Source organism: Wyeomyia smithii, chromosome 1 (genome assembly GCF_029784165.1).
Source record: "Wyeomyia smithii strain HCP4-BCI-WySm-NY-G18 chromosome 1, ASM2978416v1, whole genome shotgun sequence".
Taxonomy (NCBI): Eukaryota; Metazoa; Arthropoda; class Insecta; order Diptera; family Culicidae; genus Wyeomyia; species Wyeomyia smithii.
The window spans coordinates 188,018,621-188,040,988 of record NC_073694.1 but is presented as its reverse complement, the minus strand read 5'-3'; the positions used below and the strand labels follow the sequence as shown (position 1 = coordinate 188,040,988).

Here is a 22,368-nt window from a genome sequence, read left to right as displayed (position 1 = left end):
GCTATTTTTGTCGTCAGCATATGTATTGCATCCACTGTTGCATGCTTGTCATTCTCCTCAGTATGTGGGAAGAGCGGAGAAAAAATTCGCGCACTTCCCTTTTAGTATGTGCCTGCGTGTAGCAAATGCTTTCAGCACACTGCTTCTTTCTCCACTCCAAAGTGTCTCAACCAACTTCCAAAGAGACAAGTTCACCCACATCTGATAGAAACAAGAGGGGTGAATCGCTCTACAGAGAAAAAGCAGAAGTACACCACAGTGTCCACTGGCGAGTAGTCCCGAAAGTGAAAAAAAAAAACTACCGGGCAAAAGTGTAGTCCTCGTGTAGCTACACTGCGAAAACGAATTCGACCAAAGTTAACTCGACCGGCACGAGCAACGCAGTCTATTTTTTTTTCTCCCAATCTCTTTTCCTCTTCTGCCATGCTCAAGAAACAAGCAGTAAAACGCACCGGCGATAGCACTGCTGTGTAATTATTGTGCGTCCATAAGTGTGAGAAAGTGCACCATAGTTAATTTTTTCACAAGAGAGAGATTTCAGATTGCACCGCAGTGCTTTCAGGAAGCTCACCAGATAAAAATCATCCGTCGTTCTCTTCTAGCATGAGCGTTGATTTGCTCCTTAGTGTGAGAGCAGTTGTTTTCGCAGTGCAAGATGTTCTCCTGCACTCTAGAGGTTTTCTGAGGAGAAAAGACAAGCATGCACTGTTGACATGTTGCTACGCTAGGCAAACTGATACCTAATCAGCGGAAAGGTTTTTAGATACGTTCATTTGACGTGGTAGTCAATTAGTTTTACCATTGTTTTAAACATTTTTCGCGTTCTTAATGAACGTGTAGGAGCATAAAAGTTGAGTTTTCCAAGCAAATTTTCCGAACTTATGCGTTGTGAAACTAAGTCGTTGACAAGAGTTACCGAAGCAATTTCTCTTCTTTTTTCAAGCGTTTCTATATTAATAAGCATGCAACGCGATTCATAACAAGGGAGGGGAAATGAGTTCCAACATAGTTTTTTTAGTGCATATAACAAAAACTGTTTTTGTACGGATTTGATTCTATTGGAATGGACGTCTTGATAAGGCGACCAAACAACACTACAGTATTCTAAAATAGATCTAACATATGTAACAAAGAGAGTTTTTATAGTGTACGGGTCTACGAAATGATAACTGAACCTTTTTATAAAACTTAGCATACTGTTTGCTCTATTGATGATGGTATTGTAATGATCAATGAATGTTAACTTAGAATCCATAATTACTCCTAAATCTCTAATTTGATAACACTTTTCTCCAGTTAGTTGGTATGTAATCAGGTGATAGACTGGCCTCAAATAACTCAGTTATGAATGGAATTATAACCCTTTCACACCGTTGAAGCATTATTGATCGTCCAGTCCCGGTGACTTTTAGGGCTCGAATGAGTTATCTACCTATTATATAGTCCTACCAGCACATAGCGCATTAAAGTCCTGTGTTTCTTCTTCTGTTTTAAGCTGTTTTAAGAGAATCAGCATGAAAAGTACCGTCGTGCTTCTTTAATCTGCCCAAGCCTATCGTGTGATCTTTGGACAGGGCTTTGTTTTTTTTTTTTTTTATTCTCGCTTATTTTCCGTCGGTCTAGTTCCGCTACTGTTGTGGCCAATCACCGACGCCCAGGGAGGCGACTCCACACCCAGGACCCTAACTCACGACCCGTCTATTAACGGACCGGCGCCAACGGCTTTACTTCCTCATGCGATGGAAGGCGTGATCCCAGAGATTTTTCGCCTCAGAAAATCTCCCGGTGTCGGCTAGGATTGAATCTAGACCAGTTGGGTTGGTTGTGAGTGGATCACGCCACCTCACAACCATCGACACCTATGTCGGCGGTGGGATTCGAACCCTGGCGTCGAGCGTGGTTGGCGGAGACGTTACCAACCACACTAGGCCCCCGCTGGACAGGGCTTTGTGTACTCTGGTGATTTTCTAATTTTTTATTGTATTGCTATAAGCACTATAAGCATATCAATTTGAGGTTAACTTGAACAACCCTCTAGTTAAGTTCCTGAGTTTTTCTAGGTTTTTTGTTCCACTAAAGCGCGTCTTAGTTAGGCAAACAGGGGCGTCTTGTTTGGATAGCTTTGGTTATAAAGGGCTTTGATTTTATTCGTAAATTTTTGCGATGAATCCTCCAGTTCTTTCATTGTCTGGATTTGGCCTTCAAAGGTAGATTCATCACGAACTACTTTTGAATAGAAGAGCTTTCAGTTGATTTTTCCAGGGTTTGTATAAACTTCCGTTACCAATTCCCCTGCGTTATAGTCGAACAGATTTTGCTTGTGATCTGATAGAGAAATTTCATCGGATAGATGCCAATTGACGTTTTTCCGATTGTTTAGCACTCGATAATGTTAGGTCGAGTACTTCTTGTCGAATCGCATTTACAAAAGTTGAAATGTTACCTCGACTGCATATATCAATATGGATATGGGTATCATAAATCTATCGATGATTTTTATGTAAGCTCCAATATTTGCAACATCCAACATACTCCAATATTTGCAAAATGTTTGTTTTATTTTGGTTTTCAGTATCTGCTTAAAAGACTAGATATCGTAAAACATTTTGAAAATCTATTCCGAGCGTCTTAGCAGGGTGATTTAAGAAATCAAAGAAATAGTTATCGGTTTCCAGACCAGTCCAAATAAGCACTGAGGAAGACTGTATGTCACAGTCGAAATATATATTTGCAATATTCATTTCCAAAAATATTTATTTCCAAAAAAAATTCTAGTAGAGTATAACGGAAACCGATAACTATTTCTTCGATCGTAAAACATGTTAAATGCTCTTAATATCATATACGTTGCTTAGCTCGAACGTTACAACTATGAGCTCGTGTAACCCGTGGTTGGTGTTTTTTATAACGTTTTTGTGTACGGGAAATTCTCCCAAAGGGCCAGCGAAAACGGTCCAATCGAGCCATAAGAAACCTACAGTTTAACTGATAACCTAAGCAAACCAAAACACCCGAATATTTTTCCTATTAACACCATATACATTTGAATAATTTTCCTAGCGTTGCATCCACCAGCAATGACACTATCGAAGAATGGATAAAATCCGAGTCGACGTGTAGCTTGGCGGAAAGCGAGATTGCTATAACTGATCCCAAGAAAGTGAGTGAGTATCGATATTTGCATTTTATTTCTGTCTGTCGTTTGGTGTAGTAATAGGTTTTTCATAATTTTTCATAAAGAATTATCAACACATTCAGCATTTCGTTAGATGTTGTGTCTGTATATAAAAAAAAGCTCGAGTCATTTGGTATCTGAACGCACTGCTTATTATACTGCAGCGGTCCTAGTAATCTGGATCTGGAATGGCTTGACAGCAGTTTGTTTTGAAATGTTTCATTTTTCAGTGCTGAGAAGTTCGTCCGCAGCAAAAAAGCTCTAGACTTCATCAAATCGAAATCGGAATAATGTTTCACTATTCTTTTTTTTTTCATTACTACGGTTCTCCATTTTTCGCGTCCAGATATTGAATGACTTGAACTTTTGGCGTCGTACAAATAAAAGTTCAATTCAAACACTACTAAGGTTTGTTTGTTTGCATAACAATGAAAAAACTTTGAAACATGTTACCTCGCAAAGGTTTAAAAGCCCCCCTTATTTTTGGATTTGAGTAGTTAGCTTCACGAACAAACCACCAAGCACTTGGATGTTGACTCGATTGCGAATGTCGCAATCCAAATACTGATTCAAATTTTTGTTCCACTTTTTGCAGAACGAAAAGTACGCAACAATGTCCGTAGTACAAGGGTCGAATCTGCTTATACACCCCACAACCGCCTGTCACGGTACAAGCCGGCCTTGCGCAACATCATCCCTTTTCGTGCCAGCAACACAGGGTACAATTAGCCAAACATAGCAAAGAATACTTATACTCACTTGTTTGTTGTTATACAGAACCAGCGATCTACCGGTGGACAAGGTGGGTTGTTTTTCCAACAGCTCATTCTCGTGGATTCGTAAATTCTTCATTACTCGAGAACAGCAACGAAACTACCAAACCTTACCGACCAGCACTCGGAATGCCAAGCCGGACGACGTTTTTCTTCTTCCAAAGACGCCCTACAGTGACAGCTGTGAAGTGAACTGCCGTCGGTTGCTCGGAATCTACAACTACAAGGAAACGCTCACTGGTCGCAAAAAAGTGTCCATGCTCCATGTAGTTTGGAGATTCACAAGAACACGACTGATAATCGCTACCTTATTCCACTGTTTAGCAGTTTTCTTGATCTTCCTGGGAGTGGTGTTGTTTGCCAACATGACTATCGAATCAATGCAAACTATTGTGTCCAATAGTTGCCAAAACTGTTCAGCTATAGCGAACTGTTCGAGTGTTCCTGCGAAGATTCTTGGGATAAGGTTCGATATGAACAACGCCATTTGTAACAGTGCTTCAAATTTAAAGGCCGAGGAAGGACGCGGCGTTCGCATATTGCTATCACTGGGAGTATTACTTTGCTTCTTTACCGGAATGATCTTCAACAGTATTAAAAACTGGCTCAATCTAAGAACTGCCGTCCGGTTACGTACTGCCGTATTGTCGTCAATTTACAAAAGGGCCATGAAAAGTAATATAGTAACTAATATTTCCGCTCACCAAATAATGACTCTGGCTAACGAAGAAAGCGAAGTCATTTTCAAGCTGGTTGAGTCGGGGGTACAATTGACGGGGATTTTCATCGGATTAATTTTAGCTGCCATCAGTGGCTTCTTGCTGTTACCAGTCTCCGTAGTATTACTTTCGTTTGGAGTTTTCCCGCTATTGTTGCTTATGTTTATTACAGGGAATATTTCGAGAAACAGTTTCAGGAAATTTCTCGCATTTGGCGCTAAAAAGCTATCTGTAGTCGAAGAAATTTGTTTCGGATTTAAAAATATCAAGGTGCTTCAAATGGAGCGGATTTTTATGGATCGATTCGTGGAAAATTTGAATCGTCAATACAGGGCCCTTCAATGGAGCAATATTTACTCGACTAAGGTTTTGGGAGGGGTCACCTCTGCCATTCTGGTGGGTGGTCTATATCTAATTTGGTGCGACATCAACATTAAAACAGAAAGCACAGAGGTCCTGATACTTCTTCTGATATTTGCTTACCATGTGCAAAACCTGATGTTAGACTTTTGCTACTGTACAATCAATTTGCTCCTCGGGAAGGCCACACTTGATAAACTTAAATATTCGTATCAACTGCCGTGTCCGGATAACGTACGACTTAAGCCAAATCGGGAACATCTGGCCATCCAGATTAACAACGTTGAAGTTGGTTGGCCATCGGTGGATACTAACGAAAACCTTCAGTGCCAATTTAAGTTATCGCTGGATAACTTCGAAGTAGTCTCCGGTCAGATCATCGGAGTGACGGGGACGGCTGGCGGCGGGAAAACCACATTGCTGCATACCCTGCTGCGTAACGTTGATATCCAAAGGGGCAAAGTGCTCCACCGAGGAAAATTGGCTTTTTTCCCGTCGGAACCTGTTCTTCTGAATGATAGCTTGAAAGAGAATGTGCTCTTCGGGGAATCTTTGGATGCTCAGCGGTAAGTGACTAATATCATGCAGACAGCCTTCCTTGTTAAAGCTATCAGCGCGTCGATCTCCCGAACCTAATTTGCTAATAGTTTACTCAATTTGACACAGGTACTACCAAGCTATTCACGCAGTGAAGCTGAACGAAGATGTTCTGCAGGCGGCAGGTGCGGATGATATACCCATCACCTATCTGGAACTGTCAACGCAACAGTTAGAACGAATCACCTTGGCTCGTGCAGTATACTGCCACCGACAGATTATACTACTGGACGAGCCTCTAAACTGCTTCAGCAATCGTGATGAAGCGAAAGAACTGTTTGCTCAAATGCTCCAAATCTTACGACAGGACAATAAGACCGTCATTGTAACGACCCAGTGGAATGAGGTTAGTTAGTTCTTCTGTCCATCTGACCAAAAATAATTTCATTAATTGGTTTTCATCGTGCAGCTGCTCCAGTTTTGCGACCGGGTTTACCGGATCGAAAACGGTGCCATCTATCGTGAAGGATGTTACGCTGAGATCCTACACATACCATCGCATGTTGAAATGTGCCGAAAAAGTAACCTGGACACGGTTTGTCGAGGTTATGGACAGCCAAATGCAGCAGGTAGTGATCCGGCTGCTTTATACATTGCTACTAATGCATTCTGTAGAAGAAGTAGGCGATCAGGTACGTTCGTAAATGACGCAGAACAGTCTGAAGCTACCAGACGGACATCTGAACCAATAAGAGTACGAAGCTTCACCATTTGGGATTTTCTAGCACTGATCGTGCTACATCTAGTAAACGGTATACTCTTTTATGGTCCTGTTTTTATGCTCATAGTGATTGTAGAACAGGGTGACATTAACCCCTGGCTTAGTACTATCTGCTTGGGTGTGATCGTGTGCACTCTTGTCGTGGATCATGTTTCCAAGATATATGTAGCGCGTATTTCAACCAATCGGAATCGTTCTTATCAGAAGACGCTGCTTAAGCTACTAATGGGAGGCTCCCTAACGTATCTGCAATCAACCAGCGTATCAAACGTGGTCAATCTTTTTACCGACCGCATTTCCATGGGATTCATAGAGATCGACAATTGCATCAGTCATGCAATTATGATAGTACTTGCAGCAACGATTCTTGTGATAGCAAACTTCTGGACTGCCTTTATCGTGTCCATTATGTTGGCAGTATCCGTAGCGCTGATTTTCTATGTACAGTACAGCTTACACCATTTGTACAACCACGAGCACCTCTCACGGCAGCAGATGTTCGCGATACTAACCAACCATTTAGCGAGCCGAGCAGTAATACAATCGTTCGATGCTGTGTCCAGTTTTGTCCAAAAGTAAGTATTCATTGATTAATGAACTTTAATTATATCAACAACTGATACGATCACCGGATACGTATTTGATACACTTCCTAAGACAGTTGATTGTGTAAGCTACATTTTCTATTCAGCTTTGCGCGAATGCTAAAGCTGGATTGTAGACGCTGTCCTTTTTGACATCAGTTTATATTTATTTCTCCTCACGACATACTTGGAAATTAGAGACTGTGTTATAAAGAGATACGCAAAGAGAAAAGCAGTAAATATGGCAACCCTTTGCTAATATTCTATTCCAAACAATTCTGGCAACCACATTTAATTTCGCATGACTTTTCATACGCACTAGAAAGTGTGATGAAATTCCGAAACTTTGTAAGGATATATAACTGAGTTTCAAAGCTTGTTTATACATTTTTTTAATTTTCAATGCATCACTCATAATACAAGCATAACAAACACATTTTCCGTTCAAACCATAATTGCACGTGGTTCACAACAATTATACTGATTACAATACACATTCTGTACGAAAAGTAACACTCCTGAGTTTGTTTACTTTGCACACTTGGAGCCTCGATTTGACGGTTCACTTGGAGTTTTCGACTAGAGACTGTGTTACAAAGAGATATGCAAAGAGAAAAGCAGTAAATATGGAAACCCTTTGCTAATATTCTATTCCAAACAATTCTGGCAACCACATTTAATTTCGCATGACTTTTCATACGCACTAGTTTCATAGCTTGTTTATACACTTTTTTAATTTTCAATGCATCACTCATAATACGAGCATAACAAACACATTTTTCGTTCAAACCATAATTGCACGTGGTTCACAACAATTATACTGATTACAATACACATTCTGTATGAAAAGTAATACTCCTGAGTTTGTTTACTTTGCACACTTGGAGCCTCGATTTGACGGTTCACTTGAAGTTTTCGACCTCACTCTTTGCGTATCTGTTCATAACACCATCTGTATTGGAAATGTAACTGTTTGCAACGCAGTGTTGCCAATGAAGCATAACCATGACAAATCTCTTTTGTTTTACTGGAAGTTGATTGATCTCTCCTCATTAGACCTATAGCAAATAATCGTCGTCGTTCCTTTTAATCACGTCGAACGACTGATGGATGCACCTATCAACAACTAAATATACCTAAGAAGTGTGCTCACTCATTTTGAAAGTCTTGCGAGATAATGTTTCATTACTTCACAAATCATCGTTCATTAATCAGGTAGTTTGTGCATTTTTGTATAGAAAACCCCAGAAACATACATACCTAAAACATCACTCTACTCATTCATTTATTAATTGTCAAGTATCAAAGTTAAACTAGCTTATAGTACAAGGTATAAGCTTTAAAAAAAGTATTTGATGATGTGCACCGGTTTGCCTCTTTCTCCCCTATACGCATTTAAATCTGGAAAATAATTTAATGAAAAAACTCTCTAACTCAGTATAGAACGATTGTAGTAACATGCTGTCTTCGAAAAAAAAACCTGTGTTTTTATGTTGGTCATATTTGTCTAGAACATTATAGTCCTGAAAAAACAATATTTAAAAAGTTATGCTAGAAAAACTAAATTTGAGGGGGCTGACAGCGAAAATGCTTTATATTTCAGTAAATAGACGTTATAGAAATTTAATATCTTCTGCAAAGTTTTATATTTTGAAAAGTTCTACAACTTTGCTAAAGAAACTATTCATGTATCTTCGCTGTATCAAAAGTTAGATTTTTTATTTTTATGATGATAGGCCATGGTCAAAAAATTTTCTGATCAACATTTCCGTTATATTTTTGTGAACAATTCTTATGAACATTGTCTTTGGCTAACATCATCCGTTTAAGCACAAAAGAATTAGGTTCGTCAAATTGCCTTTTCCGACCACTGTGCCTTGGGGCCCGGTGTGAGCTCAGCTGCCGGTTCACATTGAGTTCCATCTTCATTTGCTGACTTCGAAATCATTGGCTTGGTGTGAGACGTGTTGCGTTTTTACACCTGTATATCCAACGTTTCTAGTGTCAAACTGTTTCTAATTCTATCAACCACTTTAGCTGGTGTGGTCAAGAATTCTGGTGAACCCAAGGTTTGGGCTCTTCATACAGTGCAACGAGTTGACAGTCAAAGCCTCCACACGGCAGCCCGAAGTCTCCTCTTCATTTGAATTTGAAAGCGTTCTGTTACCAAGACCATAGCTAGTGCTCCCTTGTCGAGTATGGGGTACTTCTTCTCCGTTTTAAAAAGGCTTCTACTCGCAAAACTGATTACTCGAGGCTTGCCTTTCACGGTTTGCAGCAACTCGGCACAGCTACAGTCACTTGCGTCTGTTACAAGAGTTGTAGAATTTTTCGGCCCATAGTAGCCTAGATATGTCGGATTAGTTAAAGCGGCTTCGACCACACTGAAAGTTTCTTTGCGCTTAGTTCTTTCACGTTGCGGAGCAGAAATGGTGGAGAAGTTAGGGACGAACTTACTCAGGTAGTTCACCAGACCTTCGCCCTTCTTTTGCGTCTTGCGGTCGACGAAAAGCTTGAACAGCAGCAACCTTGTCGTTCATAGGTAGTATTCCCTCAGAAGTCAGTGTATGACCCATTAAGTTCACAGAGTTTTTGCTAAGCTCACATTTTTCTTGGTTGACCGTGCTCGGGCAATCGCTTCAGAACTGCTGCAACTCGCTCGTGCTCCTTTTTTGTAGCTGCAAACACAAGAACATCGTCGATGAAAACTTTGAATCTTTGTGGACCCTGTAGCACTCGTTCAATTTGCCGCTGGCATATCTCGGCGGCACAGTTCATGCCAAACACTAGCCTTTTATAGCGGTAATAGGCGTTTGACGTAGCAAAAGTGGACTCGGGCGTTAACTCGAATTGATGAAACGCCTTACTAGGTCTATTTTACTGAAGTAGCGACAACCATCGAGGTGTGGCATGATTTTTTCAAACGTTAAACGGAGGTGGCGGTCGGGGATTATAGCTTTATTTGCTTGACGCAATCCACACACAGTCAAACATTCTTCCCGCCATCCTTCGGTGTTATAATCAGTGGTGATACCTATGTTATTCTTACCGGTGCTGTTTCAATTATATTCTGCTCCAACAACTTTTCTTCAACGAGACCCTATAGCGGAATTGGCAAACGGAATTGGTCTGCAGGACTGTTGTACTGACTCCACGGTGTTGTCTACATTCTCCTCTATTCGAAAGTTCCTTAGTTTTCCTACACACTTAAAATTTTTCGCCGGGTCCCGGTAATTTTTGCTGAGAACGGCACCACTGAGTGCTCGGTTCAAAAAATAATGACAGCTGTCACAGTTTTTCGTAAATCTCGGTTCACCTAGCTGAAATTTCGGCACAAAAAATCCGTAGCTCGGTAATATTTTATGCCGAAATTTCAGTAAGGCTGAACCGAGATTTACGAAAAATGTGACAGCTGTCATCATTTTTTACCCCGAACATTCAGTGGTGCTGTTCTCGGGAATAATTACCGAGACCCGGCAATAAATTTTAAGTCTGTACCGATGACTTTGGCTTTGAAATATGAAACACTTCGCCTAAATTTTCCAAAATCCCTAAGTCCACTGAAGTTTTCTTGCTCAGTAGATTTACTCCATTTTGTTGGTCCACCACGTATATTTGATGAATGACTTTCGTCTTCCGTGTTTCGATATCCGTTTTAATCACTCAATGTAGGGGTAAACAGGGTAAGACCGCCCTGCGGGGTAAGACCGCCCACCGTAGTTTTACTACCAAGTTATAAAATAATTGAAAAATTTCTTTAACGTGTCTATTACCGCATAATTACATAACATTTTGCACGTTTTTCTGTTTTGATAGTGCACGAACGGTCGCAGAAATAATCAAAAACAACCTTTCAGCTGGCAACCAGTCAATGCGCTATTGGTTTGCGGCAACGGGACTTAAGGTTTATCAGTCTAAAAATCTATTGTTTTGTTCGTGAATATACGTTTAATCGCTTGCCTGAATCTGTCTTCTTTCGGAAATATCGAAGGCCGTGAGTAATCTTGTAATTTTGACTACTTTTTCGGTCAAATATGAAAATGTTCCACTGGGGGTAAAGTCGCCCACTATACAAGGGGTAAAACCGCCACGAATCCAACTGCTTGTTGTTTTACTTCAAGACCCAAATGTCTCGACACTACAAAGGGAATATTTACAGGATCAGTAAAGCAACTTCAAGCCACATAAGACATCGATGTTAATCGACCATTTTCGATTTGGTTTAAGCTTTTCTAGTAATATGTTTTAACAAGACTTATTTTTGAAAAAAGTAAACCTGTGTGAAAATGGTGTTAATGAACCAAAATAATTTTAGAGTCAGGACGGTGTGTTTGATAGGTATGACGTCTCCGGCAGAATTGAAAATAGTAGTTTTTTACTTTCGAAAAAAGTACACACTCTAAAAAATTTAAAGAAAAAGTATAGAAATAGAATTAAAAATATATTTTTTTTCAAATTTTTTTGAAAAAACATGTTTTTGCCTGTAAAATCTACAAAGTTAAGCTAAAATTTTATGGTTGTTGGATCATGGAGTAATAGAAATATTAATAGCTCAATTTTTGTGAAGAATTTTTTTTTGGACGGTTTTATTTGGTGTATAGAGTCGTTGGTAATTTTGTTCTTAAAAAAAACATAGAAAATTAAAAACATAAATAAAAGAAATAATAATTATTAGTATTTTTCTATACATAATAAGTCTTCAAAAGAATCATACAGATAGGTTTAATGAGTTTTAATTTTTAGCTTAAAGATAGTTATATTATGAATTCAATATCTTGAAAAACCCCAATTCTGAAAAATATATATTTATTTTGAAAACCAAAAAAGTTACCTAAACATTGATTTGAACTTGAATAATCAAAAAACAAAATAAGTTAAAACTTAGAAAAATAATTTTTTTTCAGATTTTTCACAGTGTATATTTTAATTAAAAAGAAAAAAAAATACCATCTACAACTTTGTCAGAGACACTATACCGATAGAATCAACCGTTTCGGCCCTAAAAATATTGTTTATCCCCAAAAAATAGTGGGCGATCTTACCCCGCTGGTGGGCGGGCTTAGCCCGCATGAAAAAGATCTGCACATTTTCAATGAATTTTTAAAATTAAAAAAAAGCTGGAAAATAAGCAAAAATATTTCAGTTCTTATTTTTTATATGCGGGTATTGAATAGAAGAACCTCTTAGCGAAGAAAAAAATGAAATTGCAGCCGCAACTTTTTTTCTATAAACAGAATTGCTTAAGGGGGCGGTCTTACCCCGCTTACCCCTACTTTCAATTTTCCGCCTCCGTAATCACGAAGTGCCTCTCTTGGTTTTTGCCCCTTATACGTCGTACGATTGATAACATTGATGTGAGCTCCGGAATCCACTACCCAGTTCAGTTACGCCATCTGTGTAACACTCTGCTCGGACTCGGTGCTGGTAGCATTGATGTTGTAAACATCACTGCTTAGAGCCTGCAGCCATCATCATTTTACACTGGGGTCGCTTTTTACGCGGTTGGTTGTTCCCGATTTAAAAGATTAGATTAGATATACTTAAACTAAACTTATTCGATACTTTGTACGAATAATCTTCCGAATCGAGTAAAAATAATCCGCGTTATTGTAAAAATGTTTAGTTTAAAAAAACGCATAAAAGCAACCCGCGTAAGAAGCGACTCCAGTGCATTGTTTTTCTTGGGTGTAGTGGATGTAGGAGGTTTCTGTTCAGTTTCACACATTTTCCTGAAGCGGCCGGTAATATTGCATCGATTACACACTTTGATCTTTGCTGGACAGCTCTTGTCATTGGCATAGTGACCCACAGCTCGCATTTTTATGCTCATGTTGATCCGGTTGACACTAGGCTCTTCAGAGCTAGCGGATTCTTTGGCCATTTGTTCCCTGTTATGGTGGACAGTTTCGATGATCCGTGCTTTTTCACGATCTGAGCGACTGTAATGAGCTTCTGTCTCAGAATTGCTTGACGGAGTTCATCCAAAAGGCAGTGGTCGAAGACTTGTTCCGTAATCCGCATATCGAGTGATGCTCCATATTCACATAACCTCTCTTGCTGTCCCAGACGGTTTACAAATGTTTCCACCGTCTCGCCTTCTGTTTGTTTCATAGCACGAAACACAAACGGGTCATAAGCAATATTAGTCATCGAGGTGAAATAGGTATCCAGCCACCTAAGCACCTCTCGTTTTTTCCCGTTTTTTCAATTAACACCAGATCTTGACGTGTTCTGCATTTCTAAGACATTCGGCATAAAAAAAAAAAATGTTTTTTTTCGGTATCGAAAATTTCCTGAACTAGTTTGCATTTTTTTCATCGGGCGAAAAAATGAAAATTTTACCGCTTTAAGGCACGGATCAAACTCTGATTCGCTTCGTTACTGAAGAATAAATCCAATATTTACCATTAGATCACAAATCAATCAATTTTAAGACTTATGGCAGCTTCGGGGAATCATTTCACCGTTCAAAATGGTCGTGAAATAATTCCACGCGAAACGTCGCTTTTTCCGTTCTCACTTCACTGATATGACACGCATAATAACCCAGATTCCACGGCAGATGTCACTTTGCGACGTTTTTCTCACTTACGTGAGTCCCGTAATAGGATTTTGTTCACTTCACTCTGATTTCACCGTGAAGTGACTCCCGTAATAAGCACCAATGTCGTATTTTCAGGAAAAATATTTCGGTAATATTTAAACGATATCGGTTGACAAATTTTGATATTTATCGTTTATCCGACACATTGACATCACATCGACGCCTAATAATGCAACGATAAATACTTTGTAATATCTAATATTGGAAATATTTCGCCATATGTCAATAGTGTCTTGCCTCTAGAGATTGGTATTTTTTACGTTTATAATAAGATTTGTTCTTAAAACAAAATCCTGATCTTTTAACGTTTTTCTACGATTCTTCTAGTGGTGAAAATGGTTTTAGGAATATACAAAGACGTAAACAATAAGATATGAGTATTAGGCTTACATTAAATAAAACAAGGTTAGCTATTTTCTGATACAAAAGAAATTTTTTTCATGGTTTCGTCACCATTACAAGATAAGGCGGGGAGCACTCAAATTTTTTTTAAATACAATATTTCCCTCCAAACTGCACTAGTACAATTCCCGCTCCGTCACAGTTAGCCTCTTCTCTGAATCTACTCGCTAGTGGATCCTACCAAATTAATGTTTTTCCGCTTCAAAGAGTTTTAGTGAAATTATTTATGTTTTGGTCAACAAACTTAGGTACAAACGAACGTCTTCAACTTATCGACCATTTTTTATCACTTTCGAGCTACTGACGCCCCAAGACGTGGTAGAAAACCCGGGCCTGTTGATCCCACTATGGACAAAAAGGTTAAGGAATACTACAAGCGGCATCCTTCAGTATCAGTACGAGATGTGGCGAGAAAGCTTGGAACCTCGGCGAGTAACGTTATGCGTGCCAAGGGAAGAATGGGTCTGCAGACCCGTCGGAAGCAGAAGCAGCCAAAGCGAAATCCAAAACAAGCTGAATCTGTGAAACCGAGAGCTCGGAAGCTTTATGACAAACTTCTGACCAAAAAAATGGGGTGTGTTATCATGGATGACGAAACCTACATAAAACTGGACTATAAGACTCTGCCAGGACCGCAATTTTATACATCACCGAAGGGAAAGGATGTCCCTGGACCAGTGAAAGCCATTCACACCGAAAAATTCGGCAAGAAGGTAATGGTTTGGCAGGCCATTTGTGAATGTGGGAAAATATCTCGTCCATTCATTACGAATGACACAATGAATGGTAAAATTAACGTGAAAGAGTGTTTGCAGAAAAGGTTGTTACCCATGGTTAAGCAGCAAAACAATCCTCCAATCTTTTGGCCCGATCTTGCTTCCTGCCATTACTCTAAGGATGCACTAGGGTGGTATAAAACAAATAATGTCACATGTGTCCCAAAGGAGATGAATCCTCCAAACTGCCCTGAAATTCGCCCTATTGAAACTTTTTGGACTTTGACCAAGGCAAAGCTGAGGAAATATGTCAAACCAGCAGACAATTTTGAAAAATTTAAAAAAGATTGGCTTAAAGTGGTAAAAATGGTCGGAGAACACACTGTGCAAAAGCTTATGAGTAGTGTTAAGAGAAAAGTTAGAAAACTCGCGTATCCTACGAAAAACAATCACAACTTGAATTGAAACTGGAAAGAAAACACTAATTATCTATATTTCAGAATAAAATGGCCCGAAAAATCCTGTATTTTTTGTTTTATTCAAGAAAGAAGATGTATTTATAATTTTCGGAACAGTCTATATTTTTGAAAAAAAAAAAAAACAAGTCTTCCACAAAGTTGTTACATACAATAAAGCGCCTATTGAAAAAAATATCAAAAATTAAGGAGACCCTAATTTTCGATGGAATCAAAGTCTAAATCTAAAGATTAAAGATAGAAGAAGTTCTTCTTTATATTTGAAAATAACCGATTTAGATTGAAAAAATACATTTTTTGCTCTAACTTTTATACTTAAGGTGGAAGTGCGTCGAAGCCATAAATGGCCGACTTCAAGCCACTACGTGGTCAACTTCAAATTTTCAAATGCTTACCACTCGGTAATAGTTAATGCATCACTTGTGAAAACATATCATCAAGTTTGTTATGGTGATAAAAACATATAATAGTGTTTTCATAGATAACGCATTAACTATTCCCGAATCTAGTGACGCTGAAAATTCGTAGTCGACAACGTGGTGGCTTCTACACACTACCACCCTAAATTTTCACATTAAAATTGTCTTTGAGCGAATTTTAGGGCTTCTAAGGAGAAACAATTTGCAATTCTGGTATCGTGAATATCTCAATTTTCCTAAAAATTATTGATTGTTTTTCATCAAAAAATATGCCTTTTTCATTTGTTTGCGTTCTTTTTGCTAGCTCAAAAAACACCTTTAATTTGATCCAAAAAGATCAAAAGTCATGAAGGTTTCAAAATAAAATACATCGAATAAAGCCGTTTTTTCGGAACTAGTCACCCAAAGTGCTTCAATTGTGCTCAAAATTGCAGTGATGGATCTTCGCAGAAAATAATTAAACCCGTATTTTTTCTTTGGGTAGTTAAGACGACCAGCTCTGAAATAGGGTGACCTTAAAAAACGGCTTTATTCGATTTATTTTATGTTCAAAAGTTCATAACTGATCATTCCATACCACTTCGCACATCGATCCTGTCCTGACCGACCACTTCCGATCTCGAGAAACTTTACACAGTTGTTCCTTTTTGACAATAAGCTCATTTTATGATATCCGCTGTTAATGTTGACTCGCGACTACTGCTTCAAAAGGGCCTATTCAAAATGGTGACTGATAGATAAAAATTTCTATATCAAAAAAACGGCTTGTTTGATTGAAATGGTGTCTTCAGCAAAGTAATTTATAGAATTTAAAAAATTTTTTTCGTGCCTAATTTGATTTTCACAGAATATTAAATATCTCCAAAAGTACGTTTTTTTTTAAATCTAATTTAATTTTTTACACATTGAAGATGACAATATGTGCTACTATCTGTCAAAATTTGGTGATGGTAAAATGAAAAACAAAAAAGTTATGAACGTTTCAGTATTTTGAAATTTTCACTGCTGTTTTTGTACCATAATCGAACATTTTTATACTGGCTCTGTTGAAATTGAATATTGAATATGAATATGGGTAACTCATCGGCAAACCCTGTTATTAGAAGGTTGTAAAAATAAGAACATACAAGGTAACCAATTTATACAGTACGTGTTTATATCAAATAATTTTAGGTTTAGTCTTGCGTCTGAGACAGTCCACGCTACTTCGAATGTTCCTACACAAAATGTTCACCTCCCCGAAAAAACACAGAAGACGTCCCAATCAAAGGCGCGATCACGCCTTTTAATTTGTATGAAGAAGGCGTCATTACGCCGAGTGTGTACTGCCGGTACCCGCATAACTGTCTCATACTGATTTTGGTCACTTTTGAGTTATCATCGGGAATCGACATAGTTGTTATCATATTTTCTGGAAAAAAATTAAAATTGATACTTTTGTATGGAAAAACATGGAAAAAATACCAAGTTGTTTTTGTCCCATATTGAAAGTACCCGCATTACAGTCCCACTGCATAGTGGTACAAACTGCAAACATATAATTTTGCTCCAGATTAGTGTATATCGGATTATTTTAAGCATATAGAAGTATGTCATTTAATTACTTTACTAATGTTGTTTTTCTGTAGTACAATCTACGTTGCCAATGATACTGCAGGTTGCTAGTTGAATTTATATGTGACGGGACAAAATATACGAGTACTTTTGAAATGTACCCGCATATTTTGTCCCATTTTGCCATTTTTACAAGTTATATAACGTACAACTAATTCCATCCATGGTTTTTTGTTCTCAACGATAAACTTGTGGTGCCATGAAACTGTTATGGTCGTTGGTTCTGGATGTAATTGCTGGAAATCCGAAAATTAACGGATACTATCAAATCGCCGTTTTCTCAACATGTTGTTTTTCATTATGGGACAGTTATCCAGGTACCGGCAGTGTATTTGGGCCTTAATTTTTAAAAGTATTCGTTTCTGAAATACACAATTCATTTTCCAACAATTTAACAATTCAGAAGTTAGGTTTAATTTACATTCACAAAGATTTATTTCCATGGATTGAAAAAAAAAATTGTAATCCACCCGTTGAAAATATTCAATTCAATAAACCAAATACGTATGCAAAGATTCAAAAGTTTTCGATAAAATTTGCGTGTACCTTCAGGTCATTTTGGCTGTAATTAATCAGTTTTTAAGCAACAAATTGTCAGTAAAAAGCAGCAGAGCAGTAATATGTGAATTACTATGGAGTGCCTCAAGGCTTTACGTTAAGACCACTTTTGTTTATCACCTATGTCAGTCATATATTTTGAAAATTTCCATCAAATGATGCACTAAAAACGCTTTTGTATCCTGAACAAAAAAAAATTGGAACTTATTCTTGATTGTTTCACTTAACTAATTTTAACTTGCCGTAAAATAATACAATATTTGAGAATAGTAAATTTTTTCGATTTGAAAATAGTAATTAGATAAAATTTCATGCATAAAACAGTAACCGTCCAAAGACTAAAAATGTCGGCATTCGCAATCACGGCAGTCTTTTTTTTAATATTTTGTCAAGATACCGTCGCTTTTCAAGTTTCAAGTTTAATCAAGCAGCCGTAACAAGGCGCACTGTAACTTTCTAATTGTTTCCCGAATCTATATGGAAATTTCGGAAATTCGTTCTCAAGAAATTTCATTTTTAGATAGATTTTATTTCTTCTTTTTGGAAAAAATTGAAACAATTTTTTTTTGTGAAAAAATTAACAACTTCGACTATAATTTCGACTGAAATAAAAATCGAAGCATTTACGAAGCGAAACAACTCACTAAATTTCCTTTTCTTTGATTACTCATTACTAACGGATTTACTTTTCACAGATTCTACGACAATGTGGAGGAAAACAGCACTGCGGTTTACATGCAGCGATCGATCCAATTTTTCGTTCAGTTTTGGGTTAACTTTATCGCATACTTCTTTGGAATTATTGCCCTACTGTTGATTCTTCTGTTCACACCCCAGTCGGAGGTTTCGATCCATCGTTATACCCTGGCTGTTTTTGGATATCTCTCCATGGTGCGCCACCTGGACAAACTGGTAGAGCACGCCTTTCTAGCGATGATCGCTCGCAAAAAGAGAGATATTCTCAAAGCTGACATTTCGGTATGAAATAAATTTTACTTTAGTACCTATTAACAAACACCGTAACCCGTGTTTTAAATATTACAGCAACTTCAACCCTTAGAGGAAGCAGAACATCCGGCGGCCCTTACGAAATCAGACATAGGAGTGTCGGTTAACATTCGCGACGTTGTGTATCGGGTAGCGAACAAAAAAATGCTTAAAATTCCCAATCTGCGCGTTCAGGCGGGTGAGACAATTGCAGTTACCGGCACTGGTAGTGATCTCGTCATTCCGCTTCTTTGTCGAATAATTCTGCCCAGCCAGGGGACGATTTGTCTCAATCAAATTGACATATCACGGCTGAAAACCGATCAACTGAGAGAACAGATTGGCGTGATTACGGCCGATCCCAAAATGGGCGACGTTTCCGTGACTGCTTTCTTAGACCCAGAAGGAAAACTGACTCCAGCGCAAATCAAAGAGGTGCTGAAAACTACCGGGCTCTTCGAAGTGGTCGCTAATCTACAGAACAAGGTTGATGACATGGTAAATAAACTGTCGCTCAGACACCTGCAATTGCTCTGTTTGGCGCGTTGTTACTTGCAAAAACCCGCGGTTCGAAAAATATAATCATGCCTCCCTAAACAGTTTTAAGAAATTCCTTTCTTACAGTTGTTGTTGCTGGAACAAATTCACCCTGATGCCTGCGCGATCATCAATCAGGCAATCCGAACGAAGTTTGCTGAACAAACGGTTATTATTATTTGCTCACACGAGGTACAGTATCGAGGTGTGTCTGATAGGCTGATCGACTTAGATAGTTAGTGGCATCCAAAAAATACGTAACCAGATTGTTCCGATGGAGATTAAAATAAGCAAAATAAATTGAGCCTAATAAAAAACTAATTGGCTGTTTTCAATTATGAAATCAGCAATGATAGACAGTAAATGTCTGTAGTCGGATTTTCAAATTATTGCGAACTTCGGTAAGATTTTCAACTGTCTCTTTTATTGTTACGGTATTTTGAAATAGTTATTCATAGAGTTATAATCACATATGAAGCTACTAAATTTATTTGTTTATCGTTTTAGCCTTTATATCAATTCTTAGTTTTTTTCTTTCTTTGTTGCTGTCAACCTTTTCATCTGCTGCTGCTAGAACTTCCAGTTTAAAGGGGTTTCCATACTATTTTATTTTCGGAATTGAATAAATTCAGTGATTCATCTGTCTACCCCCGGCTTAGATATTCCATCGATGCAAAAATCTCTTCATTTTTTGCAGGTTTGTTTGCTGTTCTTGCTTTCTTATCTACCATGTTTGTTTTTTTTTTTTTTGTTAAAAAGTAGCGACTAAAACGAATAACTACATTCAACGATATAGCCAGGGTTTTTTTTGTTGTTGTTTGTATGCTTTTTCCACGTTGATTTATTTGCAATTGAACACCTATCTTGGATGGGGATAACTAAAAATACCTAAGTGTAGTCGATCGTAAAATAAAGAACTTGACAAGAACGAACCCAACTCTTATAATTTTAGAGGTGCTCTTTTTAATTTAGCTTGCAACTAAACAAAGTTTACTTGTTAAAACTAAGCTTTTTACATGAATGGTAGTAGAATTGAAGGTAGGTGTATAGAAACAGAGAATGAAATAAAGTAAAAACTCAGAAAATGTGTCAACTTAAATAATTTTGGGCAACTTTTGTGTGTGCTCTTCTAATAGTTATTCTCATTTCCAGATAGTTTATGTTACTGCTCAATATGATATTAGATACTTTTTGTCAAAATCGATAAAAAAAAGAAAAAGAGATGGACTCATTTTAATGCTTTCTCCGCGGATGTCCTCGAACGTTGCGGTTTTCTCCTCTCTGAATTGTTTTCTTGTCGTTTGTTTTTGCATTAATATTTATATTACATTAGCTAACATATATAGACAAAAAATATCACATTGTATAAATTAATTTAATTTATTTGAATTAAAATGATTTCACTCCCCTCGATTAAGCAAAGTGCGCTGCGTTGAGCTATGCCATTGGTCTGCTAGTTTGCAGTGGTTCTTCCTAAAACTCCACAAACGCGTGCGCACTCGTGCCCAAAAGAGAAAAGTGTTTCGATTTGAGAAGAAAACTCGGGAGAAAACATACTACTTTATAGTCTGATTTTTTGTTTGTTTGTGTGCTTCTTGCTTTGCCATCGGAAAAGCCAAAACATTTTTTTTCCTTGCAGGAAAATTTAAACAAAAACAAAATTAATCAGTTTCCAACAGCTTAAGCCTCTCATCCAAATATGATTGCTGCTGCTACTCCTTTAATCTTCTGCGTTTGTTACATACTTGCTTTTACTTCTGTTACTCACGTGATTTGCTTATTATCGATACATATGCGCTACCATTAAGAGAATGCTACTAACGAGAGACTAACTTGAAACTAGATTTTTTAAGCAAAGAACTGCTTTTTCTTGTTTGTTCTTCCATTCAAGTATGGGGGAGTGATGGATTTAAGTTGCACTACTTTGCGTCCGGTCGGTTGGTGATTTGCGAATCGAATTTCAACCGCTGTTCCGGTTCTTACTGAAGACAAATATTGGATGTCGCTGCTGGCACACATTTACGAGTGTTGCTGCTATCGATTCCGTCCATTGCAGAACCCGCTGCTCCTCGACGCTGTTGATACTGCTGGGAATGGTGTTGCTGATTGTTAGTGACGCTGTCATTTGAATTCGTTGGCGTGCTACACAGAAATTGCTTCAATTGGCTGCCTGTTGCTACCGGTAACGCTTTCGGAGACGATGCGCAGTTATTGCCGTTTTTGCGAGTGACCGGAATATTACCATTATGCATTTCTAGCTGCTGTCGAAGCTGGGAGTAACTGTTCAAATTAAGGTTCAGATTGCGACCAATGGTCGCGACGGTTACTGCGTCTGCGACAGCTGCTGCAACTGCACTGGCCAAACCCGCTGCTATATCGTTCACATTGACCACTGACGATGGGGAAATGCAAGACTTTACCTGCTTTTTTTCGCCGTTGCATAAAGCCTGTGCTGTTACGGTAGTTGGCATTTTGTTAGTATCATAGCATACAATCTGTTGCTTTAGCATTCCATCAGCACTGCATGAAGGACCGTTCGATCCGGAGGTGGTGCTAGTGAGATGATTAATCAGCAAGGACGATGATGAGGATGCAAAAGAGGTAGGTGAGGATGACAACAGCGTTGAACCGATTGGCGTTAAAGGGTGGTGCTCGGAGTTAACTGCTTGATTCAGCTTCCGCGATGATGAATTCTGATGCTGGTGCTGCATCAAATGTGCTGTGATCGATGCTGCTGCCCCGTCTGTCGAACCGGTCGGTGAGGACGCAGCCGATGATGGTGTCAATTGATTTTGTCCAGTAGCATTGGTTGTATTAGTTTTGGTGGTTGTTGTTAATGATGATAGTAAACATGTGGTTGACGATGAAGAAGATGTTGACGATGGTGACGTGGTCGTAGTAGTATTAGTAGTAGTGATGATTGCTGGTGGTGACGGCGACGTTGACATCACGGACTGCACGGATGTCAACATCTTATTTCAGCTCATTTTGACCCGCTTACGAGGGGGACCGATCGGTGGTATCTGCTGCGTTGCTAGAGCACGAAATGCTTCGTTTATCAGATGTGGGTGTGTTGTCACCATATTCTTCCAGCCAACGGTATCCATCACATCCGTCGCATGGCTG

At 38.5% G+C, this 22,368-nt stretch overlaps 3 protein-coding genes across 7 annotated transcripts in view; 1 reads left to right on the top strand and 2 right to left on the bottom strand.

Moving 5' to 3' along the window:
* LOC129733992 (uncharacterized) overlaps positions 1–20,461 on the top strand; it is a 27,431-nt gene extending 6,970 nt beyond the window's left edge. Inside the window, exons 2-9 of the mRNA XM_055695659.1 lie at positions 3,061–3,164; positions 3,771–3,894; positions 3,953–5,593; positions 5,694–5,970; positions 6,034–6,920; positions 18,414–18,696; positions 18,763–19,272; positions 19,330–20,461. Of these exons, the coding sequence (XP_055551634.1) occupies positions 3,061–3,164; positions 3,771–3,894; positions 3,953–5,593; positions 5,694–5,970; positions 6,034–6,920; positions 18,414–18,696; positions 18,763–19,272; positions 19,330–19,482 (3,979 nt within the window). The 3' untranslated portion in view covers positions 19,483–20,461. The remainder of the gene's footprint in view (positions 1–3,060; positions 3,165–3,770; positions 3,895–3,952; positions 5,594–5,693; positions 5,971–6,033; positions 6,921–18,413; positions 18,697–18,762; positions 19,273–19,329) is intronic.
* LOC129733996 (protein roadkill) overlaps positions 19,645–22,368 on the bottom strand; it is a 155,973-nt gene continuing 153,249 nt past the window's right edge. For 4 of the 5 annotated variants that reach the window (XM_055695706.1, XM_055695689.1, XM_055695698.1 and 1 more), the window contains one exon: positions 19,645–22,368. In XM_055695706.1, the coding sequence (XP_055551681.1) occupies positions 22,221–22,368 (148 nt within the window). In that variant the 3' untranslated portion in view covers positions 19,645–22,220. The other variant, XM_055695681.1, reaches the window with a different exon arrangement.
* LOC129717407 (uncharacterized) lies at positions 21,222–22,190 on the bottom strand. The gene has a single exon (XM_055667292.1). It carries the CDS (start codon positions 22,188–22,190, stop codon positions 21,222–21,224), a length of 969 nt encoding a protein of 322 aa, XP_055523267.1.